Source organism: Rhincodon typus, chromosome 9, assembly GCF_021869965.1.
Source record: "Rhincodon typus isolate 14 chromosome 9, sRhiTyp1.1, whole genome shotgun sequence".
NCBI lineage: Eukaryota > Metazoa > Chordata > Chondrichthyes > Orectolobiformes > Rhincodontidae > Rhincodon > Rhincodon typus.
This window is the reverse complement of record NC_063340.1, coordinates 42516100-42540989: the sequence shown is the minus strand read 5'-3', so window position 1 is coordinate 42540989 and position 24890 is coordinate 42516100. Positions and strand designations below refer to the sequence as shown.

The window sequence follows — 24890 nt, the reverse complement described above, 5'->3', positions numbered from 1 at the left end:
GTTGAAATTGCATTAACCTATCGGAAGAGCTGACATTCTTATGAGAGTTTATTTTGCCTTTAAATACAATACTATTTAAAGTTTTGTACAATGACGATTTTGAGGCTATTGCATTAGATATTTGCATTGATCTAGCATCACAGTCACTCCCATAAGAGAACCTCATCACCACTATAATCAGGTCTGATTAATAATTACATGGATAATAGCATGACGCAAGGTTTGAAATGAGAACCAGTTACTAGTCAGACCAACAGAGGGGCTGACACCAAAGGAGTCTTGTATTATGATAATAGCCAGAATGAGCAGGCAACCTCATTTGCCTCCATACCTAGTAGTCTAACAGGTTCAGGGTTTCAGAGTTAAAAATGTAAGAGCTTTTAAGGCTTAAACAGAACAGCTCCAGAGTTGGTTGAGAGTAAATGAAGCTTATTGGACTTTTTGTTCTTCCCAATGGAGTTAGTTTCTGGATAGAGAAAGGGTCCAGAAGGGAAAGATATCTGTGCTAAACTATAGGTTTGTAGTAAAACCCTTGTAAATCTTTGAAAATATTTTGCACCTAATTAAACATATAGATATTGATGTATGAAACATGGTAACCTTGAACTCTGCAAGTTGGATGACTTAGAAAGCAGAAGGTAATTCATGTTTCTGCTAGAAACAAAGCTCCTGGTGGCTTTTTAAACTGAAGCAGTTGGAAAAGGAGCCATCTGCTAGGCTACTTAATAAGATAAAAACCCATGGTTTTGTTATATCATATCAACGTGGATAGATGATTGGTTAACTAATTGCAGACAGAGTTAGGAAATGGGGTGCATTTTCAAGATGACAACCTGTAACTAGTGGAGTGCCACAGGGACAATGCTGGTGTTAAAATTATTTACAATATATATCAATGACTTGGATGAGGAAAGTGAATGTACTCTAGTCAAGTTTGCTGATGACACAAAAATAGGCAGGAAGGCAAGTGGTGAGGATGACACAAAAAGTCTGCAGAGGGATATATACAGGTTAAGTGAGTAGACAAAAAAACTTGGTAGATGGAATATAATGTGGGAAAATATGAGGTTATGCACTTTGTCAGGAAGAATAGAGGAGCTGGCTATTATATAAATGGAGAAAGACTGCAGAAAGCTACAGAACCAGAGGGATTTAGGGGTACTTGAGCATATATCACAAAAAGCTAGCATATAATTTCAGGCAACAGGGAAGGCAAAGGGAATGTTGACCTTCATTCCAAAGGGGATGGAATATAAAAATAGAGTAATTGAATAAAACTGTGCAAGGCACTAGTCTGATCATAACTGGACAGTTTTAATCCCTTTGTGTCAGGAAATATATCCTGGAGTTGGAGGCAACTTGGACAATGTTCCCTGGATTGATCCCAGGAATGGAGAAACTGTCTTATGAGGAGAGGTTGAATAGATTGGGCCTGTACTCATTGGAGTTTGGAAGAAGAAGAGGCAACCTTATTAAAACATATAAGATTCCTAAGGAACTTGACAGAGTGGGTGTGGAAAGGTGTTTCCCCTAGTGTGAAAGTCTAGGACCAGAAACCATAATCTCTGAATAGTGGATCGCCCATTTAAGACAGAGGAGGAATTTCTTCTCTAAGTATAGTGAATCTGTGGAATTCTTTATCATGCAAGACTGTAGAGACTAAGGCACTAAGTATATTCAAGGCTAAAATAGACAGATTTTTAATTAGAAAGGGAATTGAGGGTTATGGGGAAAAGGCAGGAAAGTGGAGTTGAGGATTATCAGATCAACCAGGATCTCATTGAATGTGAAGCAGATTTACTGGGCTGAAGGGCCTACATCTTCTATATCTTATTGTCTATGGTGTCATACTGCAAGATCCCGAGCAAATTGCAATTGTTCACCAGTATTTTCAGATTGCAGCCGTGTGATCAATGGAAGAATGAGATGGAAATGTGGCCTCAGGCGCAAGATGTGGCTTCAGCTTTAACTTTACCAGGAAAGAATAAAATTAGACATAAAGTATTTTCAGAACTAGATGTAATAAGCCTGGATACCAAAGAAGAATTGGAGGTTCTAATTTACACACAAAATTTTGAAAAAGGATTCTTAGCTGAAGCTGAATGCATAAAGCAATTGCTTCTGAGAAGGGGAAAAGATAGCTTAGAATTGTTCAAAATAGATTACTTCAATATAAAGAATTTAGTAAATGTTTCAGACCAGAAATGCTTGGTGAAAACCCTGAAGAGGTTATTTGAAGCTGAGAAAGTTTAAGGTGTAAGAAGACTGTAGGAAGAGGCCAGTAGATTCTCAAGGCTGGGAGTTGAAGCCACAGTTAAATTAGATAAGGGAATTCTCTGTGTGAGTACTGTAAAGGGCACCTTTGAGATTAATGGGATTATATTTTTACCATGTGTTTCAAGATCTTTAAATATGTTACTTGTAAATAATTTATCATATTTTATTTTCATTTCTTTTACAAAATAAACTCCTGTTTTGTTTTTAAAATTAAATCTGAAACATTGCACGCTTATATTTCAGTTTGGGATTTGACTTGTCCAGTAATAACATCAGCTGGGACCATAACAGTATCATGGAGTTTGAGAGATTATATAAAAGGCTAAGGAAATTCAATCTAGAAATTCTGGAGTCTGTACTGGCAGTTAAATGATGCACATATCACACACACAGCCTTTGGTTTTGATGGGTTTTCAATTTTGTGGTAAAGACTCTCTTTTTGAAACGGCTGCTGCCCTAAACTTTTAACAGCTTATCAAATGCCTTCTTATCAATTTTAAACCCCTCTAATGAGTGAACATCCTGTCCTGTCACCGTAGTTTGCGCAGTATCTACATCATTGTTGAAGACAGATGCAAAGTACTAATTTAACAGAAAAATCCAAAGAGCTGCAGATGCTGGAAATCAGAAATACAGTAAGAAATTACTGGAAAACTCTGTAGGTCTGGCAGCATCTGTGTAGAGAAAGCAGAGTCAATGTTTCGGGTCCAGTGACCCTTCTTCAGAACTGATTGTATCTAGGAAAAAGTAGGTGTATATGTTGAAGATGTGTTGGGGTGAGGTTGATGAGAGTGAACAATAGGTGGAGACGGAGCCCAGAGACAGAGAAAAACAGTTGGGCACACAAAGGCCTGAGAGAATGAGTAGCTGGTAATGGGGGCCATTAGAAGCTGACGATAGAAGCGGGCCATGTAATGACAAGGCTTTGTGTAGGCGGGTATGGTGTGTTGGGAGAAGGCGCTCAGGCCCTAAAATTATTAAACTTGATATTGGGTCCAGAAGGTTGCAGGGTTCCCAATTGGAAAATGAGGTGATGTTCTTCCAGCTTACACTGAGCTTTGCTGGAGCAGGGTAGCAAGCCCGAGACAGAGATGTTAGGGAGGGGACACGGTGGTTTGTTGAAATGGCAGGCAGCTGGAAGATCAGGGTCATTTTGGCGGACAGAATGTAGGTGTTAAAGCGATTGCCTGGTCTGCGCTTTGCCTCTCTCGTGTAGAGGAGATCACATTGTGAGCAATGAATACATTAGACTAGATTGAGTTGAAATGCAGGTAAATTGCTGTTTCACCTGGAATGTATGTCTGGGGCCTTGGATAATGAGAAGGGAGGAAGTAAATGGGCAGGGGTTATACCTTCTGCAATTGGATGGGAAGGTCCCGTCGGGAGGTGTTGGGAGTTGATGAGGAGTGGACCACAATGTTCCAGAGGGAGTGATCCTGCTGAAGACTGACAGGTTGAGGGAGGGAAATATGTGTCTGGTGGTAGCATCCTGCTGGATGTGGTGCAAGTGGCTGGATGTGGCTGCTGATGGAATGGTAGGTAAGGACAAGAGGGACCCTATCACTGTTGTGGGAAGGAAGAGAACGGGTGAGGGCTGAAGTGCAGGAAATGGTTTGGACCCGGCTGGGGGCCTTGTCAACTACGGTGCTGGGGAATTCTCAGTTGAGAAAGAAGGCAGACATTTAGGAGGCCCCCGTGTTGAAGTTGGAATCATCAGAACAAATGCGGCAGAGTCGGAGGAACTGGGAGAATGGAATAGGGTCTTTACAGGAAGAGGGTGTGACAATGTACAGTCAAGGTAACTGTAGGAGTCAGTGGGTTTGTGGGAAACCGGTTTATTACACTCAATCTAGTTTGCTACATTTGCTGTTCAGAATGTGGTCTCCTCTACATTGGTGAAACAAAGCATGGACTAGGTGAATGCTTCGCAGAACACCTACATTCCGTATGCAAAAAAGGACCCTGAGCTTCCTATTGCCTGCCACTTCAACACACCACCTTTTCCCTGGCCAAGATCTCTGTCTCAGGCTTGCTACAATGATCCAGCGAAGCTCAGTGCGAGCTGGAAGTATAGCACCTCGTTTTCCACTTGGGAACTCTACAGCATTCTGGACTCAACATCAAGTTCAACAATTTTCGGGCTTGAGCTCTCCCATGTCCTTACCCCAACACCTTTGTTACCATATGGTCTGCTATTACACACAACCCATTGTTAGCCACTAACAGTTCCTATTAACAGCTATTCACCCTCCTAGCCTGATTGTTATCTACCCTTTGTCTGACCAACTGTTCTTCTTGCTCTTTAGGTTCTATCTCCACCTATCATTTTCTCCTTATTCTCTCCCCCACCCTATCTTCTGCATAAAAATCAACATTTTCCTAGCTTCCATCAGCTCTGAAGAAGGGACCTGAAACGTCAACTCTGATTTCCCTCCACCGATGCTGCCAGAGCTGCTGGTCTTTTCCAGCAATTTCTGTTTTTGATTCTGATTTCCAGCATCTGCAGTTCTTTCGGTTTTTATAAACAAGGTGAGTAGGGTTATTAATGAGATGCAAATGCATGGAAATAAGATAGTCACCGCGCAATACCATGGTTCTGAAATTGCAATTTAAAGCGTAAGGTAAAAATCGCAGCAGTTTTTTTTGTTGAACATCTGATTTTTTTTTTCATTCCCATCACATTTTCCCAACTTTCTCATCAGCATACATGCCACACCAAGGAGGGAAAATTCCACTCATTATTATAATGAGGAGACCAAGGATAAAAGGTTTGTCCTCTTCAGGATCCTAAGGACTTCTGTCTTTCCACAAGAAAGAGTCTTCAGAACATCATCTTACACATCATCCACTCTACGTTGAAAGTTCTTGCTGTTATCTGCATTGCCATTTCTCCGATACTGTGGAAAGAGTGCATTTCATACCTATCAAAACCTGGCTAAGTTATAAATGTGCCTTTCGGATTCTCATCAATAATAGTCTCCATGATTCAGCATCAATGTCCAGATGAGCAGAGATTGAAGAAAAATGTGCCTTATAACGAAAGCTCTTCATAGCTGTGCGTCCAAGCAATTTCGATTCATGTCCACTTGTAATTTGTGAATCACAAAGTGAATACTCAAATACTTCTCTAACTGGACTAATAGAAACAGGAATATTTTCATCTCAAGTTCTGTGGCTTGGCAAGCTCAAATGGAAAGGAATCTTTCAAAGAATTGTTCTTGTGCATCTCCAGTGATACTTATATATTCAAAAGCTCAGGAAGACAAAATAAAAAGAAAGGAATTAGTTGTGGCAATGTAACAATCATTATAATCTCGTTTCTCGTTGTTCAGTTATTTATGGAGAAAGGACAGTATGTGTGTCAGAAATGCTTTTAATACTGTATCCAGCCTTTTCCAGTCTCTTCAAGTCTTAACTTCATTGATAGCCTCTCCATTTGATCATTTCAAAATTTGTGACTGGCCTCTCCCTTAGTTTTTTTTTAAGTATTTTCTACAAGAAAAGATAATCCAAATCTGTGAATGGCTGAAAGTCTCATTTGGGTGTAGTCCATTTGGTGAGAATGATGAGAAGACAGGTGTGTCATATTGCACAAGGATTGGAATGAGTGGCAGTGGTGGATAGGTAAATTAGGAGGCGAGAAACTTAAATTCAACATTCTTGGCAGAGTTGGCAGCAGTCTTGGTTAACTAGCAGGTAACATTAGAGCACTGGTGAAGTGTGAGTGATGCAGGGATGAATGCTGCATGTTGCAAGGTATGGTAACATTACTAGCCAAAAAGTAACATTACTAGACTAATACTATAAAGGTCTGGAAGAATGATCCACAGAAATGAGTCCAAATCCCACCATGATAGGTAAAATTTAAATTCAATTAATTAAATGAATCTGGAATAACTAACTAGTATCAGATTTGATGACTGGGAAACTGCTGGATTGTTGTAGAAATGCATCTGGTTTACCTATGTCCTTTCGGGAAGGAAATCGCCATCCCATCTTGGCATAGCCTAAATGTGACTGAAGTAACTCCAAAGAGGCCGGTATCCCATCACCAAGTCATCCTTTATTTACATGTGGAGAGTCCTTGAGACTGATCCAGCTTCCTCAGAGTCAGCTCTCGAGTGAACCAAACCTCTGACAGCTCCTTTGATAGTCTCTAGACCTTCCTGAAAAGTTTCCGAGTATTTTATTAGGACGTTGCCCCATCAAGCTTGGGCCCCGAGTCTTTTACTACAATCAGGGGTAACTGAACCAGCTGCTTCTCATAGGAGACCTGAACCAAAGTTGTACCCTTAATCGGTAAAGGTTCCCCAGTATATGTTCTCAGTCTAGCTGAGGTCTTGCTTAAGCTTAAAGCTTGGAATCCAGAGTTAATTTTGTTAAAGACTGGTCCTGTGATCACTGAAATGGCTGCGTCGGTGTTGCCCTCCATTAGAACCAAGTGACGTTTAACCAGACATTTAGTTTGATTGGTTCTGATTTGGATGTTGCTAAGCAATTTAACTGTTCCAAACCAGCTGTAGGTGGATTTTCCAGGGTGTGCAGTCTCCTGGATACTGGCCTATGAGTTCTCTTACTCAATTTAGATCTAGTAGGACTGTTGCTGTCTCAAGTTCACACACCAACAGCAACTACAATGGCTTACCCACCCGGATCCTGAAGAAAATTTTAATTGTTTGTCCAAGGCTTGGCTTTGTTTTGGGGTTTTGTTGAGTCCCTCTGTTCAGGATAAGTCCTGAATGAGGCTATACAATTGCCTTCATTCAAGTGGTGTTCCCCAAGCTTAGTTGAACTGGTGAGGGTGTCCACTTCCACCAGAATACCCTTCAATTTATATGCTGCACTTGTCACATTATGCAATGAAAAAGTCAGTTGTAGTGCCTTTGAAGTCCACTTGGTGTTCAGCTAGTAGATGCTTTTGCATGGTTACTTCATTAATCCCACTCTTGTCATCACTGAAATAACTCCACAGAGGTCGGTGTCCCATCACCAAGTCACCCTTTATTTACACGTGGAGAATCCTTGACACTGATCCGGCTTCCTCAGAACCAGCTCTCAGAGTTAACAGAACACCTGACACTCCTGTTTATATCTGTCAACCAGGGCTCCCTGACTGGACCAAATTGATAAGCCCCAATCAGGGAATTCATAATCTGTGAGATCCACCTGGCTGATCTCATTACAAATACTACAGTGACTCCAGACCCACAACAACAGAATTCACTGAAAATTGTCATCTGAAATAGTGTAATTAGACACTCATGTATTCAAGATGTTGGCTCGTTATCACCTTACAAGATAGCGGCAGAGTAGGGAGTTAAGCCCAGAGTTTGTCTGCTCCCATCAGCTTTCTTTTCTTTCTTCTTTTTCACTTTTGTTCTTTTTCTTTGTTTTTTTTTTTCTTAATTTTTTTTTTAAAACCTGGAGAATTGTGGGTGAAGGAGGCCTCCAGCAGCAGTGGCAGCAATGCCAGGAGAAGCCAGACACGGCTCCACTCCAGCCTGGGGTTTCCTGGTGAGTGAGGAGCAGGTCCCAGACTGACACCCCTGGCCTGAAATCATAGGTTGGGCCGAGGCTCCACGTCCTCAGCTAGGCTCGGGTGCCTGAAAGTGAAGAAGCGGCGATCCCCGCCAGGTGTGGCAGTCATGTCCCAGTGTGGAGGTCTTCTTCATCTTCGGCTTCCAGGCATTCCAGCCGCCCAGCAGGTGGTCTTGGCCTGGCATGGTGGACTTCTTTGGCGGAGGCTTCTGGCCTAATATTTCAGCAGCTCAACATGGCATTCTCATCCCAGAATGGCAGTCTTGTCCCAGCTGCATCTTCAGGGTTTTCTGTTGTTCCTTAATCAGCTTTTCCCTAAGTCTAGGAGCCATTAACTGAACTGTGATGAACATTGTCTTAATATTACTTTTTTTTATTATCTTTGACTTCTGTCGTTAATATAGGTGCCGTGGTAGGGCGACTTATAAAACTTTTCACTGTATTTTTCACGTAAATGCACATGTGACAATAAATTACTATTTCATTCTCAAAGATCAATTATAGGGATGGGCAATAAAGGCTTGTCTGATCAACGATGCCAAAATCTCTTGAATTAATTTAAAAACAAAGATTTATGCTCCATGGAAACACTGCCACTCCTCTCAGGCAGTGCCTCAGCAATCCGAGCGATATATCAGACGACAGCTTGCTAGAATGCTGTGCAACTGTTTGAATGCCAGTAATCACAACATACCAATAGTCTGAGCTTGCCTGATAGCAAGCTGAGCTTGCACGAGAATAACCTGAGCCTGCACAAGACCAGTTTGAGCTTCTGCTGCAGCACCCAGACAAACGATATCTTCTGTTTGTACTGCAATGGAAGCTGAGACATTTCCAATGGAGACTGAATCATGAATGGGTCTGCAAGTGTTTTGATAGAGTTGATGACCACTTATGTTGTTCATATTTCATAGTTCAAGGTCAGTACAAACATCTGTGCTAAGTTAGTGTCAGACTCCTCCATGCACTTCCACTTTGACCACAGACCAGCACAGTGTTTGAGAAACTTGAACCGTCCTCTCTCCGGATGCATCTTTAGTCACATTTCTTCCTGCTGATACTCCTTTAACCAGCCACTTCCAGCACTTGCTGTACTCAGAATGCACCTCCTCCTTTAAGAGGTGTAGGTTAATTTAAAGTACTGCAGGTATCTCTAAGTGGTGCAAGCCTTACATTAACTTAGACCCCTGCTGAGATATGGAAATATTCAAAAGCATGTCTCATTCTGACTTTGTACTACCATTATTTGAATGAGTAGGCAGCACAGGTTTTGCCTTTGCCTTCATTGGAAGGCTATCACATTTTGCCCCCACATGACAATAGCAATTCAAAACTCTGAATTCACTTCCTTCTTCTGTGTAAGCTAATCATAGGCTACTTTTTAAACACAGGGAATAATTTCTACGTTTTTGAATGTATATATCCAGAAGATTATGATGCATGGGATCCGCAGGACTTGTCCGCGTGGATTCAGAATTGGCTTGCCCATAGAAGGCAGAGGGTGGTGGTGGAAGAGTGTTTTTCTGGCTGGAGGTCTATGACTAGTGGTGTTCCGCAGGGATCCGTACTGGGACTTCTGCTGTTTGTGACGGATGCAAATGACTTGAATAAAAATGTGGATGGGTGGGTGAGTAAGTTTGCAGATGATACAAAGATAGGTGGAGTTGTGGACAGGTTGTCAAAGGATACAGCAGGATATAGATCAGTTGCAGATATGGGCAGAGAAATGGCAGATGGAGTTTAATCTGGGTAAGTGCGAGGTGCTGCACTTTGGGAGATCAAATATTAAGGAAAAGTATACAGTTAATGGCAGGACCTTGAACAGCACTGATGTATAAAGGGATCTGGGGGTTCAAGTCATAGCTCCCTGAAATTGGTCACGCAAGTAGATAGGGTGGTAAAGAAGACGTATGGCATGCTTTCTCTTATTGGATGGGAATTGCAGCTTTATAAGACTTTGGTTAGGCCACACTCAACAGTATTGTTTTCAATACTGGTTGCCACATTACAGGAAGGATGTGGAGGCTTGGGAGAGGATGCAGAAGAGTTTTACCAGAATGCTGCCTGGATTAGAGAGTATGAGCTACAAGGAGAGGCTAGAAAACTCAGGTTGTTTTAACTTGAGCGATGGAGTCTGAGGGCAGACTTGATAGAAGTCTATAAATTTATGAGATGCATAGATAGGGTTGACATCCAAATCTTTTTCCCAGAGTTGCAATGTCTAATACTAGGGGGCATGCATTTAAGGTGAGAATGAGAAAATTCAAAGGAGATGTGAGGGTCAAGTTTTTAACACAGAGAGTGGTAGGAATCTGGAAAACACTGGCGGGGTGGTGGTGGAGGTAGATACAATAAGAGCATTTAAGGGACTTTTAGATAAGGACATGAATATGCAAGGAATGGAAGGATATGGACCAAGGGCAGGCAGAAGGGATTAGTTTAATTAGGCGTTATGCTCGGCACGACGTTGTGGGCCGAAGGGCCCGTTCCTGTACTGTACTGTTTTATGTTCTGTTTTGTTTATGTGAAAACATAATTAGTTTAGTGATCAAGTATTTTCATAAAAGGAGTTTATTTTAAATAAAATAAAACTTTAAACGTGTAAAGTTTTTTTAAAATATGCACAATACCTTCTTGGGGATATGAGAGGGATAATAGAAATTGTAATGCTGATATTTGAATGAATATTAACACCGTTATTTGGATTGATTTGGCTTGAGCACTAGATTAGTGGCTAGAGACTTGCCAATGCAAAATAAATTGGATTTTAATAATTTTGAGACAGTGAAACTTATAGTACCATACTCAGCAGCCCACTTGTTTTACATCTGTAGACCATGAGAAAGAAACCTTCTGGTTATAGGTGTTCAATGGGTGTTATTTTAACTGCTGAGAATTCACAAAGTGCAGGTAGGTTATCACCAGCATTAAAATAAGTGGTGATTGCAAACTCTAGGCTGACAAGTCAATGTCGTGGAATGGTAGACACAAAAATAAATACCAATAGTTTAGAACTAAAACTACAAGACATGGAAGTATTGAGAGGATAGAGGAACTACTGTGTTCTGAATTACCAAGCTTAAATATCTGATGTTTTTTCAGAATGTTATGAAGTCAAAAAAAGTCTCAGAGATAGTTACAGAAACGGTACCCTCGTGTGAAATGAGAAACAAGATGGGCAATGATCAAGAAAAGAATTTGTCAGGTAACTTTCCGAACAACACCTGTAAACCTAAAAGCATTATTGATATAATTGATGATTTTGGAGACTGATTGTGATGTAGCTGAATATGGATCATATATAATGGAAAAAATTGAATTACATTTGACCCTTAAAAAATAAATTTTATTCATGTTTTTACAGGAATTAAAACGCTATGAGAGTACCTGATACTTTTTGTGGTACCTCTATAATCTTCTTTCATTGTTGGATACTTACTTTCAGCTTTGATTAATTACACTGCTGCGAATTAATTTGGGACAGGTGTGATATTAGAACGATGACAGGCAGTTCTGATCTAGCCAGCCCTCTCCGTACAATTATAAACCTTGTTCAGCATAATATATACTCTCCTCAACCAATCCAAAATTAGGAGGTTGCCAGTGAATGGCAAAAATAATGGATTGAAAACCCACCTGGAGAAAATAATGTGGAAAATTTCTTCCTAATCTGTTATTTTTGATTTTTTTTTGTTAGCTATAGGCACCACAGGTGCTAGATATCTTTCTCATTCTTAGAAAGAGAATGTCAAGTGTTACAGTTTGATTAATACCATTTCACATCAAGCATGGCTCATCTATTAACACCTTCCATGTAGGTATTGAAAGGGTTGGCAGATTGATATTCAATCTGTTTGGCCATATGATGCAAACTCCTGTGGCTAGTAAGTCCTGGACTAGGGCTTGAACCAGCATCTTCTGGCTCTGATTTATCTGGGTAATCAAAACTAGGACAGTAGATCACGTTGCACCTGAAATAGCTACCCTTTAATGTCCACCTCAACGAGGCATTTCACATGGATCTCGTCTTACACAGTTCGAAATGTGACCTTTGGAACTGCAACAGACTCTATTCCCTTCATTTTATACAACACTATCTGATCATGCTGAAATCTGTGCTTTTCTAAAATGTAGAATCCCAAATCTTTTACCCTAATGTTAATAACTAATATTTTCAATACTGGGAGTTAGTCAAGTGATCTTCCTGTGCATTTTTTTCCAAAGTCTTAGCATCATCCAGTATGTGAGGAGACCAAAACAGGACACTATTCCAAGTAAGCTCTGACCAATGACTTGTATCTAAACAATATAACATGCTTTGTCTCATACTTGTTTGTCCTTTGAATAACTCCAGCACTCTATTTATCCTAGCTATCACTTCACAATATTTCTGACATGTCTTTTTAGATGTATTAGAGTCGGATTTTGTTTTTTTTAACTACTTTATGCTTGCAAGCTCAAGTTGTTTTTGTTTGCAGAAGTTTAAACATTTACCTATTACTATCAGCATCTGATACAGCAGGAGCAAACTTAAAATAATGAAACATATTGAATATTCAACAGAAAGATTTTAGTAAGTGTATAGAGGAGCAGTGCTGAACATTTCTAATGGAAAAGATGATAGAACTACAGCAATGCTACTGAAAGCAACAAGATAACATCAGGCATTGTATACTACAGATTATGTAACTAAGGTTTGGCATCCACAATGATTGGATTGCAGAGGCAAGCAGTTGCTACTGAAACTTTGTGTCTGCAAGGACTGCGAGAGAAAGAACTAGCTTTTATGTAATGCCTTTCACGACCTTAGGATATCCTAAGATTCTACGCAATTATTTAATTACTTTTAAATCTAGTCACTATTATAAACTAGAGAAACTTTACAGCCAATTTGTACACAACGATATCCTACAAATGACAGGTAGCTGACCAGATAATCGATTTATTGGTGATGTAGGTCTTGGAATATATACTTATTGGAACATGGGGAGCTGCTGCTTTCTTCTTCCTTAATTTGAAGATTGGATTTTCCGACACATATGATAAGAAAAAGGGGGCTTTTGACTGAAATCCAATCCAAATGTCTGCAGCTCCAACAGTGCAACACTCCTCTAACTGCAATGAAGCGTCATTCTGAATTATGCATCAGTATTTGAAACTTAGTTGATCTGCTGTGTCATGTTCAATCATCTAAATGAAGAGGCAGGTCACAGTGCTTCAGGTTTCTGTTGATTATTGACAAATAATCAGTTGATGGGACCTGGCAGGGAGGAGCGATAAACATCTGAGGCTGTGATTCTTCCCACTTGCTTCCAAATAACTCTGCAAGTCAGTACTCCAAATGTTAGTTTGGTTTATACCAGACAGCATGATTTTAATGATTAAACTCCAGCATAACCCTACATTATTTGGGATTCTTCACCCTTTGATATTACCAATCTGTGTGCAAGAACATAATGCAATCTTTAAAAAAGGGAGTGGCATTATTATTTAACCATCAGAGCTTCTGTCAGGAAACAACAGGCCAATCAGTTAACCTCCGTGGTGGGGCAACTAATGGAAGCAATTCTGAGGGACAGAATTAATCTGCACTTGGAGATGCAGGGATTAATCAAGAACAGTCAGCGTGGTTTTGTTAAGGGGAGGTCATGTTGACCAGCTTGATTGAATTTTTCAAAGTGTTGACCAGGTATGTCGATGAGAGCAATGTGTTTGGTTTGGCTTACTCGGACTTAAACACGGCTTTTGTTATGGTCAGCATGGTAGACTGATAGTAAAGATAAGAGCCCAGGGGATTCCAAGTAAATTGGGCTAATTAGATCCTGAATTAGTTCTGTGGCAGGAAGCAGACAGTGAAGAAGGGTCTAGGCCCGAAACGTCAGCTTTCCTGCTCCTCTGATGCTGCTTGGCCTGCTGTGTTCACCTAGCTCTACACCTTGTTATATCAGTGATGATTGAAAGGTGTTTTTATGGCTAGAGGCCTCTACCTCGTGGCGTTCCGTAGTGATCAGATTTGGGGCCATTGCTGTTTATGGTATATTTAAACAATTTAGACATGAATGTAAGAAGGTTGATCAGGAAGTTTGTAGATGATGTGAAACTTGGTAGGATGGTAAATAGCGAGAAGGATAGCCTTAGATTACAGAAGGATATAGACAGACTGGTCAGATGGGCTGATCAGTGGCAAATGGAATTCAGTTCAGATAAGTGTGAGGCGATGCACTTGGGCAGGGCATAAAGGAAAAGAAACACATGATGAATGGTAGGACCCTGGGAAGAACTGAAAATCAGAGGGATATTAGCGTACATGTCGATTCGTTCCTTAAGGTTTCCTCTAACTTTGTTGGAAATAAATGCTTTCTCTTCATGCTTGAATTTAAAATCTAGTACGTTCAAATATTCCCCTTTCAAAGTGGTACAATAATTCATGATCATTTATTAAGTCAATGAATACTTGATATTTTTGGCAGAAGAGTAAATAGTTGTTCATATTTTCCTTATTGTCATTTACTGTTTTCACTTTGACTTATTTGTTACTTATTAGAACGAAGTAATGGAATTTCCAGAAAAGCATTAGGACCAGTCCGGGTTCCAGTAAAAGGAGAAGAGCAACCATTGCCTTCGGAATCAGTAGAAAAAAGGATACACCAAAGTGATGCAGCGGAGACCTGGCTACAACAGGCAAAAAAAGAAGCGGGCATTTCAGGCTCTGTTATGGTAAGTGCAGGAGAGCTGACTACCATTTTAAGTTAAATATAAATATTAGAAACCAGATAAGAAATCCATTCATCTTATTTTTCTACTGTTTCTCAGAAAATTTAATTATTTTCTTCTTCACTTGCTATTCTCTGTATAGTGGGTGGTTTGCGTTTGATTTCTGAGATAATAAAAGCAAAGCTGTTTTAATCAGAACTTGAACGATTTCTCCTCATGTACCACAGGGCAGCTGCCTGACTGTGTTTCATCCACGACACCATTAACCATAACCTCTGTTTCTGCCTCCATTTTCAAAAGTTTCAGGCACGATTTTATGCTGTTGCATCATCTTATCAAATAATGATGTCCAGAAATTATTGTCAGTTTGTTTTTCTAGAATTTTATTGGCTTGCATTCAAAGGTTGTAGACTCACTGTTTGACGCATGCATTTCTAGCATCTTAAGAAAAGCAACCTTAGGAAAGAACTGTCCTGATTTTAGTGATTTTTAAAACTGTGGAGTGTTATATCTATAAATTCTCTTTCTTTCTCTCTAACACGTTGTTAGTATTGTCATTCAGTTCACTAGATTTTAAGAACTCTTAGGCAGCACTGACAATTTCATCTGAGTCTTGCTCGAAAGAAATTTTCACTCTAACCAGCCTGTCCTAAACTAAAATCAAACTGATCAAATACAAATCCATATCCAGGAACCTACTCACCTCAGTAATTAATTTCTGGTTGACCATTTTCCATTTTGTTTGTCTTCCAGACAACTTAGTCACACGATCAGTTACTGGAAGCAAGCTTTTTTTCTTTTACAATAAATGTTTCAGAGAAACCTAGTTCTTAAAGGGACCATTATCCCAACATAAAATTGCATTGTTTCCTGCAAAAACTCTTGGGCTATCGAAGCATTGAAGAAATAGTGAAAGAGCAGGCAGACCAGCTCATGTAATGCTACTAAACCAAGCCATATTTTTCTTGGTAGACCATTCTGCACAACTTGTCTCATCAGATGTGCACAATGCCTCCATGCACTGCCCCCTCCTAACCCCATTCCCACCCACTATGGTGCATTTTCTTCACTCTTGCCATAGGCAGAAGTAATCACACTACCAGCACCTAATGCTGGCGCCATTTTTAAAATTCAGCAGGGCACCAGGTCACGCACTGCCAGTCAGGACTTTCCCTTCACTTAGGTGGCCCAGTCCCCTGACTGACATGGATGTCTGATGAGTGACCAGAGACAAATACAGAGGGTAGTAGTAGAGGATTGTTGTTCGGTCTGGAAATCTGTGACCTGCGTTGTGCCACAAGGATCAGTGCTAGGTCCACTGTTGCTTGTCAGTTATATAAACAATTTGAATGAGAATATAGGAGGCATGGTTAGTATGATTGTGGATGACACTAAAATTGGTGGTATAATGGACAGTGAAGAAGGTTATCTAAGAGTACAATGAGATATTGATCAGCTGGGCCAATAGGCCAGGGAGTGGCAGATGTAATTTAGTTTAGATAAACGTGAAGTGTTGCATTTTGGTAAGACAAACCAGGGTAGGACTTACACAATTAATGGGAGGGCCCTGGGAAGTGTTCCTGAACAAAAAGACTTAGGTGCAGGTACATAGTTTGTACAAAGTGGCATCACAGGTAGACAGAGTAGTGAAGAAGGCATTTTGCATGCTTGCCTTCATTGGTCAGAGCATTGAGTACAGGAGTAGGAACATCATTTTTGTGGCTGTACAAGACATTGGTAAGGCCACTTTAGAGTACTCTGTATAGTTCTGGCCACCCTGCTACAGGAAGGATTTACTAAAATGGAAAGGGCACAGAGAAGATTTACAAGGATGTTACTGGGACTGGAAGGTTTGAGTTATAGGGAGAGCCTGGATAGGCTGGGACATTTTCTCCTGGAGTGTAGGAGGCTGAGGGGTGACCTGACAGACGTTTATAAGATCATGAGAAGCACAGATAAGGTGAATAACCAAGGCCTTTTCCTAGGCTGGAGTAGTCCAAAACCAGAGGGCTTAGGTGTAAAGTGAGAGGGGAAGGATTTAAAAGTGACCTGAGGGGCAATGTTTTCACATAGAGGGTAGTGCGTATGTGGAATGAACTGCCAGAGGAAGTGGTAGAGGTGAGTACAATTACATTTAAAAGACATTTGGACAGGTTCCTGGTTAGGAATGGTTTAAAGAGATATGAACCAAATGCAGGCAAATGGAACTAGTTTAGTTTAGGAAACCTAGTGGACATGGATGGGTTGGGCTAAAGGGTCTGTTTCCATGCCGTATGTCTCAATGACTATATGACTGTATGATCTCTGTGCAGCTTCCTGACTGATATACCACAATTCCTCAGACTGATTACACTGAACCTACACGACTGACTTTGCCTCAAGCCCCTGAACTGATAGTGGATGCTGCCCTTGACTTACTGCATTGCAACCTCTGATAGAAGGTGGTCTCCTTTTACTTGATTGAGCACTATCCCCTTAGACTTTGAGACATACCCATTTGTTCAAACAAATACTGGTACATTGTGCAGGTATAAATTGACTTTGTGCCATGCTGTAGAGCAACATGCCACTCCCTTGATTGATGACTATTGATAACCATGACAAGTGCCCGGCTTTGTGTCTGCATTAATAGGCAAGGCAAGGTGGAAATGCTGTAAGCATTTAAGTAGGTGCAAAGTGAATGTGCACTGAGAAAGCAAGTGGGGACCCCTGAGAAGCACCCTTGGGTGGATTCTTGTCCCTGTGGAGAAAGAGGACTCGTAGCAGCATTACAATGATAGATGCCAGTGAACTCTAAAGTGCATCATTGAAATTGAAAACAGTATTATGTGTCAGAGATGTGCCAACCTCCTTGGATGGTGGGTCCAGACGGTCATTATGCATGTAACATACCCTGAGATGGCCAGGTCTACTGTTGAAGATGGAGGCCTAGAGGAGCAAGTGGTGAACTGGGATCACCAGGTACCCAATTTGACTTTTATGTCAGATATTGTCACAATCTAGTTTCTATCCAGCAGGTGGAAAAGTAGGGGACTGCATATTAATAAAGCAAGATTAGGTAATAATTATATTCTAATACATGCAAACGGATACAAATCAACCTCATTGCTAAACAGTAAGATTCTCATCTCGCCACTCAAACCCTGATTGCAGAATCAGACATTTTTTTTAATGTCGAGAATCTCGTTTCTGCTGATCTTGCTGTACTTTTACAACTGACTTGCCAGTGCCAATGTCTTTCAGGGGCTGGGAAGATTCTGCCTACAGTAGAAAAATATAATATCTATAACAGAAGTGCTTTTCTGCACCCAAGAAAGGGCCTCACTAGGAAAAGAAGATTGAGGAAGTTTGGAGACATGTGGGTCAGGCCACCTCAGTGGCACATCAGACAGTGCTGTAGAAGTTTTCATGACCTTACCAAGGTGATTGAAGGCATGAATACCCACTCAAATGCTGAAATTATGCTGCAGATATGACTCAGCTTAACATCATCAAAGATCACATATTAAAAAGCAGTTTACAAATGCAGTATCTTAGAAATCTTGTTTACACATGTAAACGAGAATTCTGTCTAAACTTGTGATGAGGTTAAGGTAGCAAAGTGGAAGTAGATCATAGGGAATCCTTGGCTCCTGTTTAAAAATTAATTGAATTTCTTACATTTTGAAAACATTATTACAGATATCAAGATGAAATGAAAGTAGGAATTAGTCTGTATAAATTAGTCCTGCAAAGGAGAAGTATGTGTATGACTAAAAGCAAATGAGTGCCACAGGTGAAGGAGTATGCTTTGTGCTCCTCAAAGGTACTGGATCATTAAAAATTGAAATATGTTACTGAGTAGCTTGACAATTCTAAAGTACCTCATTTACATATTTCATCATGACACAGTACTCATTAAAGCACAAGCCTAGAAAAATCCAGTATAGAGAAAGTAACTTGTGAAAGGAAGGGTGTATTATGGAATGAATTACAGTGTACCAATGAGCGGGAGGCAGGTGGAGGAAATGATAAAGAAACCACTCTCATCAGGAAAACAGCAGCAACTGCCTTCAGGCCTTGAGGACCCACATTACACAGTATCAACCATTGGTCTTCACTTGCAACTGTGTTTGGGGTCTTACTTAGAGTCATTGGTCAGAGAAGCTGACTTGTGCTGATACAATCAATCAACAGTCTCTGGAATAGTGCAATGTTTTATATTACTCCTTAAAAGCACCCATCTATGTTGTCACTGTCGCATGATTCCATGAGTAGAGATTTGACATTCATACACTGGGACAGTCTGTTCTCTTGTATTTCAGACATTGCATAATTGGATAATTCTTTGAACCATAGCTGCAATGCTATGAAGGAAGTAGAACTTTGAAGAACTTTCTGGTACATCATGCTTCCAAGAAAGTCTCAGCACCATCTAGATGCTCTGAAGCACATCCTAGTTCAGTTCTTAAGAATTAATTGGAATTATTCAGTTTGCTCATACGCAGACCATCAGCACAACTGAATCTTTGAGAGTTGGTGTTGGATTTAAAGATGTGCATTTAATTTAAAGTTGCGAAGATCCCCATCACCTGACATGTATGGCATGTCAGGCAAAATTTGGATATGTGTTTTTGTAATCCTGGCCCATAAAATGTTTCAGTGCTTTAATGTATAAACATTTCCAAACAAGTAAGTGATCTGTCAGTAGAATTCCATGAGCCACTCATAAAATTTTGTCACTATACTCTGATGGGACTACCACCAGATGGACAATTGCCCATTTGTCATTGGCTGGTTTTTGAGGTCATCTCCATTTCCTCACTTTTACCTCATCTTTCAAATAATAACTTTCGGGTATTGGTTCTGAAGCAGTTCCTGCATAGGCTGTTTGATATAAGGTCTTCAATTCAGGAACTGTTTGTTGCATTTCCGTTAAAGAAGATGGGCTAAACATGTCAGTCTCATTCTCTTTACTTACATTCATTTTGTTTACATTTTGAAAACCATACCCAATAACACATTTTCCACATCATCTATCCTTTTTTATTGACTCTTCCTTTTACTGTCTAATTTAATGGACCTTTCCGATTTTCTTTCCTGCCCTTAGAACATATTTCGAACTAACAATGGCACCTGAATAATGTTTCACAAAAAAGCTAATTTACAGAGATCAAATGCACAACTGAGCCCAAAAGTTGTCCCCATGTCTCAAGTTAATTTGCATGCATTGGTGTGGGGTTTATGCAGCCAGATCAGAGTGACAAGAGTGCCACTGGAAGTGCATTATGGGGATTATATTTGAGGCAGATGTTCTACAGATCTGCCAATCCACTTCTGTCTTATCCTGAAAATGGGGAACAAAGAAAATGCAAGTTATTATGTTCAATTTGACATGATGTCACCCCAACTGAGATTTAGCATTGAACAGGGCTGCAAGTCAAACTTATTTGGCCTCTTTGGCTTTATTCCTTTCACTGTACGTTATACATAATCATTGCACCATTGAAGGAGTGCCCAATTTGATATGCTGAAGTGTAGGTTCTTAGATGTGAAAAAATTAACTGTGGAGTTTAAACTAGAATGGCAGGGGATGGAATACAGCAGGGAGGCAAGTGCGAGGCTGGAAGGAGATACAGTAATCAGAAATAGCAAGTTGAAAAGACAAGTCAGGATGTAACAGGACAGGGAGCGAGGAATGCCTGTTGGATTAAATTGCATCTATTTCAATGCAATAGGGCTGGCGGGTAAGGCCTATGAACTCAAGGCATGGATAGGTACATGGCACTGGGATATTATAGCCATTACGGAAACGTGGCTAAGGGAGGGACTGGACTGGCAGCTTAATGTGCCAGGGTACAGATACTTTAGGCGGGACAGATGTGGAGGAAAGAGGGAGGGGGAGTTGCATTTTTGATTAAGGCAGGTATCACAGCAGTAGTGACAATGAGGGAGCACTTTTGGACCAGTGACCATAGTTCTATTAATTTTAAAATAGTTATGGAGAAAGACAAAACTGGTCCACAGGCTCAAGGTCTAAATTGGGGTAAGGCGAATTATGATGAAATTAGACAGGAGCTTGCAGGTGTTGATTGGAATAGTTTGTTTGCAGGCAAAGGGACCTCTGGCAAGTGGGAGGCCTTTAAGACTGTGAAAGCTAGAGTTCAAGATCTTTATGTTCCTGTGAGGGTGAAGGGCAAGGTTGGCAGCAGTAGGGAACCCTGGATGATAAGAGATATTGAGGCTTTGACTGAAAAAAAGGAGGCGTGGCTCGGGGGCAGGCAGCTGGGATCAAGGGAATCCCTGGATGTATACGGGGATACAGGAGTTTACTGAAGAAGGAAATCAGGAGGGCGAAAAGGGGGCATGAGATAGCTTTGGCTGAGAAGATTAGGGTGAATCCAAAGAGATTCTTTAAGTATGTTAAAGGAAAAAGAATAAAAGGAAAAAGAGAATAGAATTCCTCAAGGACCAAAGTGGACGTGTATGTTTGGAACCACAAGAGATGGGCGAGTTCCTCAATGAATACTTCTCCTCTGCGTTTACCATGGAGAAACACATGAAGACTTGGGAACTTGGGGAAGTTAGTGGCAATATCTTGCGGACAGTCCATATCACAGTACAAGAGGTGTTGGAAGTGTTAGAATGTACAAAGGTGGATAAATCTCCTGGTCCTGACCAGATATATCGAAGAACCCTGCAAGAGGCTAGGAAAGAAATTGCAGGGGCCCTGGCTGAAATATTTGCGTCATCGTTAGCCACGGGTGAAGTCCCGGAAAACTGGAGGGTAGCGAATGTTGTGTCCTTATTCAAGAAGGGCTGCAAATAAAAACCTGGGAATTCTGGGCCAGTAGGCTTAACATCTGTGGTAGGTAAGTTACTTGAGAAAATACTGAGGGATAAGATATACATGCATTTGGAAAGATAAGGTTTGATGGGGAGTAGTCAGCATAGCTTTGTGTGTGGGAAATCATGCCTTACAAATTTGATGAAGTGACCAGGAAGGTTGATGAGGGCAGGGCTGTAGACATAGTCTATATGGATTTCAGTAAGGCCTTTGATAAGGTTCCACATGGTAGGCTGCTCCGGAAGGTTAGATCACATGGAATCTAGGGAGAGCCGCAAATTGGATACAGAATTGGGTTGATGGTAGGAAGCAGAGGGTAATACTGGAAGGATGCTTGTCTAGACTGGAGGCCTGTGACTAAAGGTGTGCCTCAGGGGTCGGTGCTGGGCCCATTGCTGTTTATTATCTGTATTGATGATTTGGATGAGAATGTATAAGGCATGATTAGTAAGTTTGCGGATGACACTAAAATAGGCGGTATTGTGAACAGTGGGCAAGGTTATCAGAAATTGCAGCAGGATCTTGATCAGCTGGGACAGTGGGCCAAGAAATGGCAAATGGAGTTTAATATAGAAAAGTGTGAGGTGTTGCATTTTGGAAAGTCAAATACAGATAGGATTTTCATGGTGAATGATAGGGCTTTAAGGATGTAGTGGAAGAGAGGGACCTTGGAGTTCAGGTACATAGTTTTCTGAAAGTGGAGTCACAAGTAGACAGGGCAGTGAAGAAGGCTTTTGGCAGACTGGCCTTCATCAGTCAGGGTATTGAGTGTAGAGGTTGGGAAGTTATGATGCAGTTGTACATGACGTTGGTGAGGCCGCACTTGGAGTATTGTGTTCAGTTTTGGTCACCTTGCTATGGGAAGGATGTTATTATACTGGAAAGAGTGCAGAAGAAATTTACAAGGATGTTGCCAGGACTCAAGGGACTGAGTTATAGGGAGAGGTTGGACAAGCTAGGACTTTTTTTCTTTAGAGCGTGGGAGACTTAGGGGGGATCTTATAGAAGTGTATAAGATCATGAGAGGCATGAATAGGGTGAATGCACTCACTGTTTCTCTCAGGGTTGGGGAATCGAGGACTAGAGAGCATCAGTTTAAGGTAAGGGGCAAAGAATACATGGGAACCTGAGGGGCAAGTTTTTTACACAAGAGGGTGGTACGCATATTGAATGAGCTGCCAGCAGAAGTGGTTGAGGCGGGTACATTAACAACATATAAAAGGCATTTGGACAAATACATGGATAGGAAAGGTTTAGAAGGATATGGGCCAGGTGCAGGGAAATGGGCTTAGCGTGGATGGATATTTTGATCAGCACGGACCAGTTTGGGCCAAAGGGTGCTGTAGGACTCTATGACTCTATGAGATGTACAAGCTAATTTTACTGTTAGCATTAGCTTTTACTATTATATTTATTCAGAACAGAAAGAACTGATTGATTTATTTATTTCATGCATAAATTATTATGGAAAACATTACTTTTCATAAACTGCAGACTTTAGTTTTTTTAAAAAACATAGATGTTCACTGATTTCTATATGAACTGATCATACTTAAATTTAAATAATTACCTACATTATCATGCAATTTAATTTTATCTTTATATTATAGAAATTTTAGAAATTAGTTGTTTAAGAAAATATTGGTTCCTTACCCAAAATGTGCAGAATGGGTGTCCTTTTGTTCAACTATACAAGCCATTCCTACAGGTTAAGAGGCATGTAATCACTGTCATTGTTGATGATTTTTTAAAAATCGTTTGCAATTTTCATTGTAGTAAATTGAGCAACATTGATATAGAGGATTGTCTCAAATTAAAGGAAGCTTTGGATCTCCTTATCTATGGATTAACATTCAAAAGGTTTTGATGAGCTTTTCTTAGGCATCTAACTTATGGTCCATATTAATGAACCCTTTATTTCCCCAATGGTTAATTTAAATATTTCATCAAATATATTTTTGGATACATTACTTCAGCCTCCAGCTCTAAATTAAGATAGAATAGATTGGAATAAACTGACTGTATTGTGGCTGAATAAAATTAACAGTCCTTTACACTTTTAAGGTACAGCAATTGCTGTTTTTGATTTCAAATTTCAATCTCTCCATTCATGTAATTGGTCATTAAAAATCTACTAGTTTCTGCAAAGCTAACCAGTTGACTCATGTCCTTCAGAAAGGAACCTGCCAATTCCAACAAAATTGCAAATGAGATGCTGACTCAATAATGGGACCACATTAATTGAATCTTCTGTTTAATCTTCATGGCAGGAACTTTCTGAGAGTGAGAAGAGGGAGCTTCATGAACGAGCAGCATATCTAAAGGAACAGCGTGATAAATTAGTGGCTATGAAGAAAGAGCAAAGGGAGAAACATCTACCAAAAAATCCAGAAAGCCAGAAACCACAACCCGTACTAGAAACCAAAGAGGTACTGGTAGTTGATCAATCTGTCAAGCAAATTAATTTGCAGGCTGTAGTGTTCTCCTCATCAGAGTGAAGACATCTTTGGAAGAATAGGAAAGTGGTGTATTGTCCCAAATGTAGAGCTTTCATAATTAGTATTGATCTGCAATCAGACCAGAGGGTCAGTTAGCTCAGTTGATTGGATAGCTGGTTTGTTATGCAGAGTATTACCAATCAGTTACCATGAAGTGCTCTCCTTGTTAATATTTCCCCTTGCCTGAGATGTGGTAACCTACAGGTTAAACCATCATTAGTCATCTCCCCCTAATGAGAGAGCAGCCCTATGGGCTGGTAGGACAACTTCACCTTTACATTAAGATCTTTCTTTCTTTCTTAAAATAAAGACTGGGTATTGTCCTAGATCTAATGATAGCATAAAAGTTCCACAAATGACAATTTTGTTTGTCACTTATATAAATGATTTGGATGAGAATACAGGATGCATGGTTAGCAAGTTTGTGGATGACATCAAAATTGGAGGTACAGTGGACAGTGAAGAAGGTTATCAATGATTACAAAGAGATATTGATCAGTTGGGTCAACAAGCAGAGGAGTGGCAGACGGAATTTAATTTGGATAAATGCAAGGTATTGCATTTTAGTAAAACACACAAGGACAGGACTTATACAATTAATGGTAGGACTCTGGGTGGTGTTGCAGAACAGACAGACTTGGGGGTTCAGGGACATAATTCTTTGAAATTTACATCACAGGTAGACAGGGTGGTTAAGATCGCGTTTAGCACGCTTGCCTTCGTTGCCCAGACCTTTGAGTATAGGAGTTGGATGTCATGTTGAGGTTGTACAGGATGTTAGTGAGGCCTCATCTGGAGTACTGCGTGCAGTTCTGGTCACCCTGCTACAGGAAGGATATTATTAAATTGGAGAGGGTTCAAAAAAGATTTACCAGAATGTTGCTAGAAATGGGGTGGGGTTGAGTTATAAAAATAGGCTGAATAGGCTGGAACATCTTTCACTGGAGCATAGGAAGTTGAGGGTGATGTTATAGAGGTGTTGTGGTTGGTTGGCTTGCCGAGCTGGTTCATTGTTGTTCCGCAGACGTTTCATTACC

At 40.4% G+C, this 24890-nt stretch overlaps 1 protein-coding gene across 2 annotated transcripts in view; it reads left to right on the top strand.

Annotated features, from left to right (window-relative positions):
• cfap36 (cilia and flagella associated protein 36) overlaps positions 1–24890 on the top strand; it is a 109745-nt gene that overhangs the window by 71091 nt on the left and 13764 nt on the right. For both annotated transcript variants that reach the window (XM_020514308.2, XM_020514293.2), the window contains 3 exons: positions 10918–11020; positions 14360–14532; positions 23626–23784. In XM_020514308.2, coding sequence (XP_020369897.1) covers positions 10918–11020; positions 14360–14532; positions 23626–23784 — 435 coding nt within the window. The remainder of the gene's footprint in view (positions 1–10917; positions 11021–14359; positions 14533–23625; positions 23785–24890) is intronic.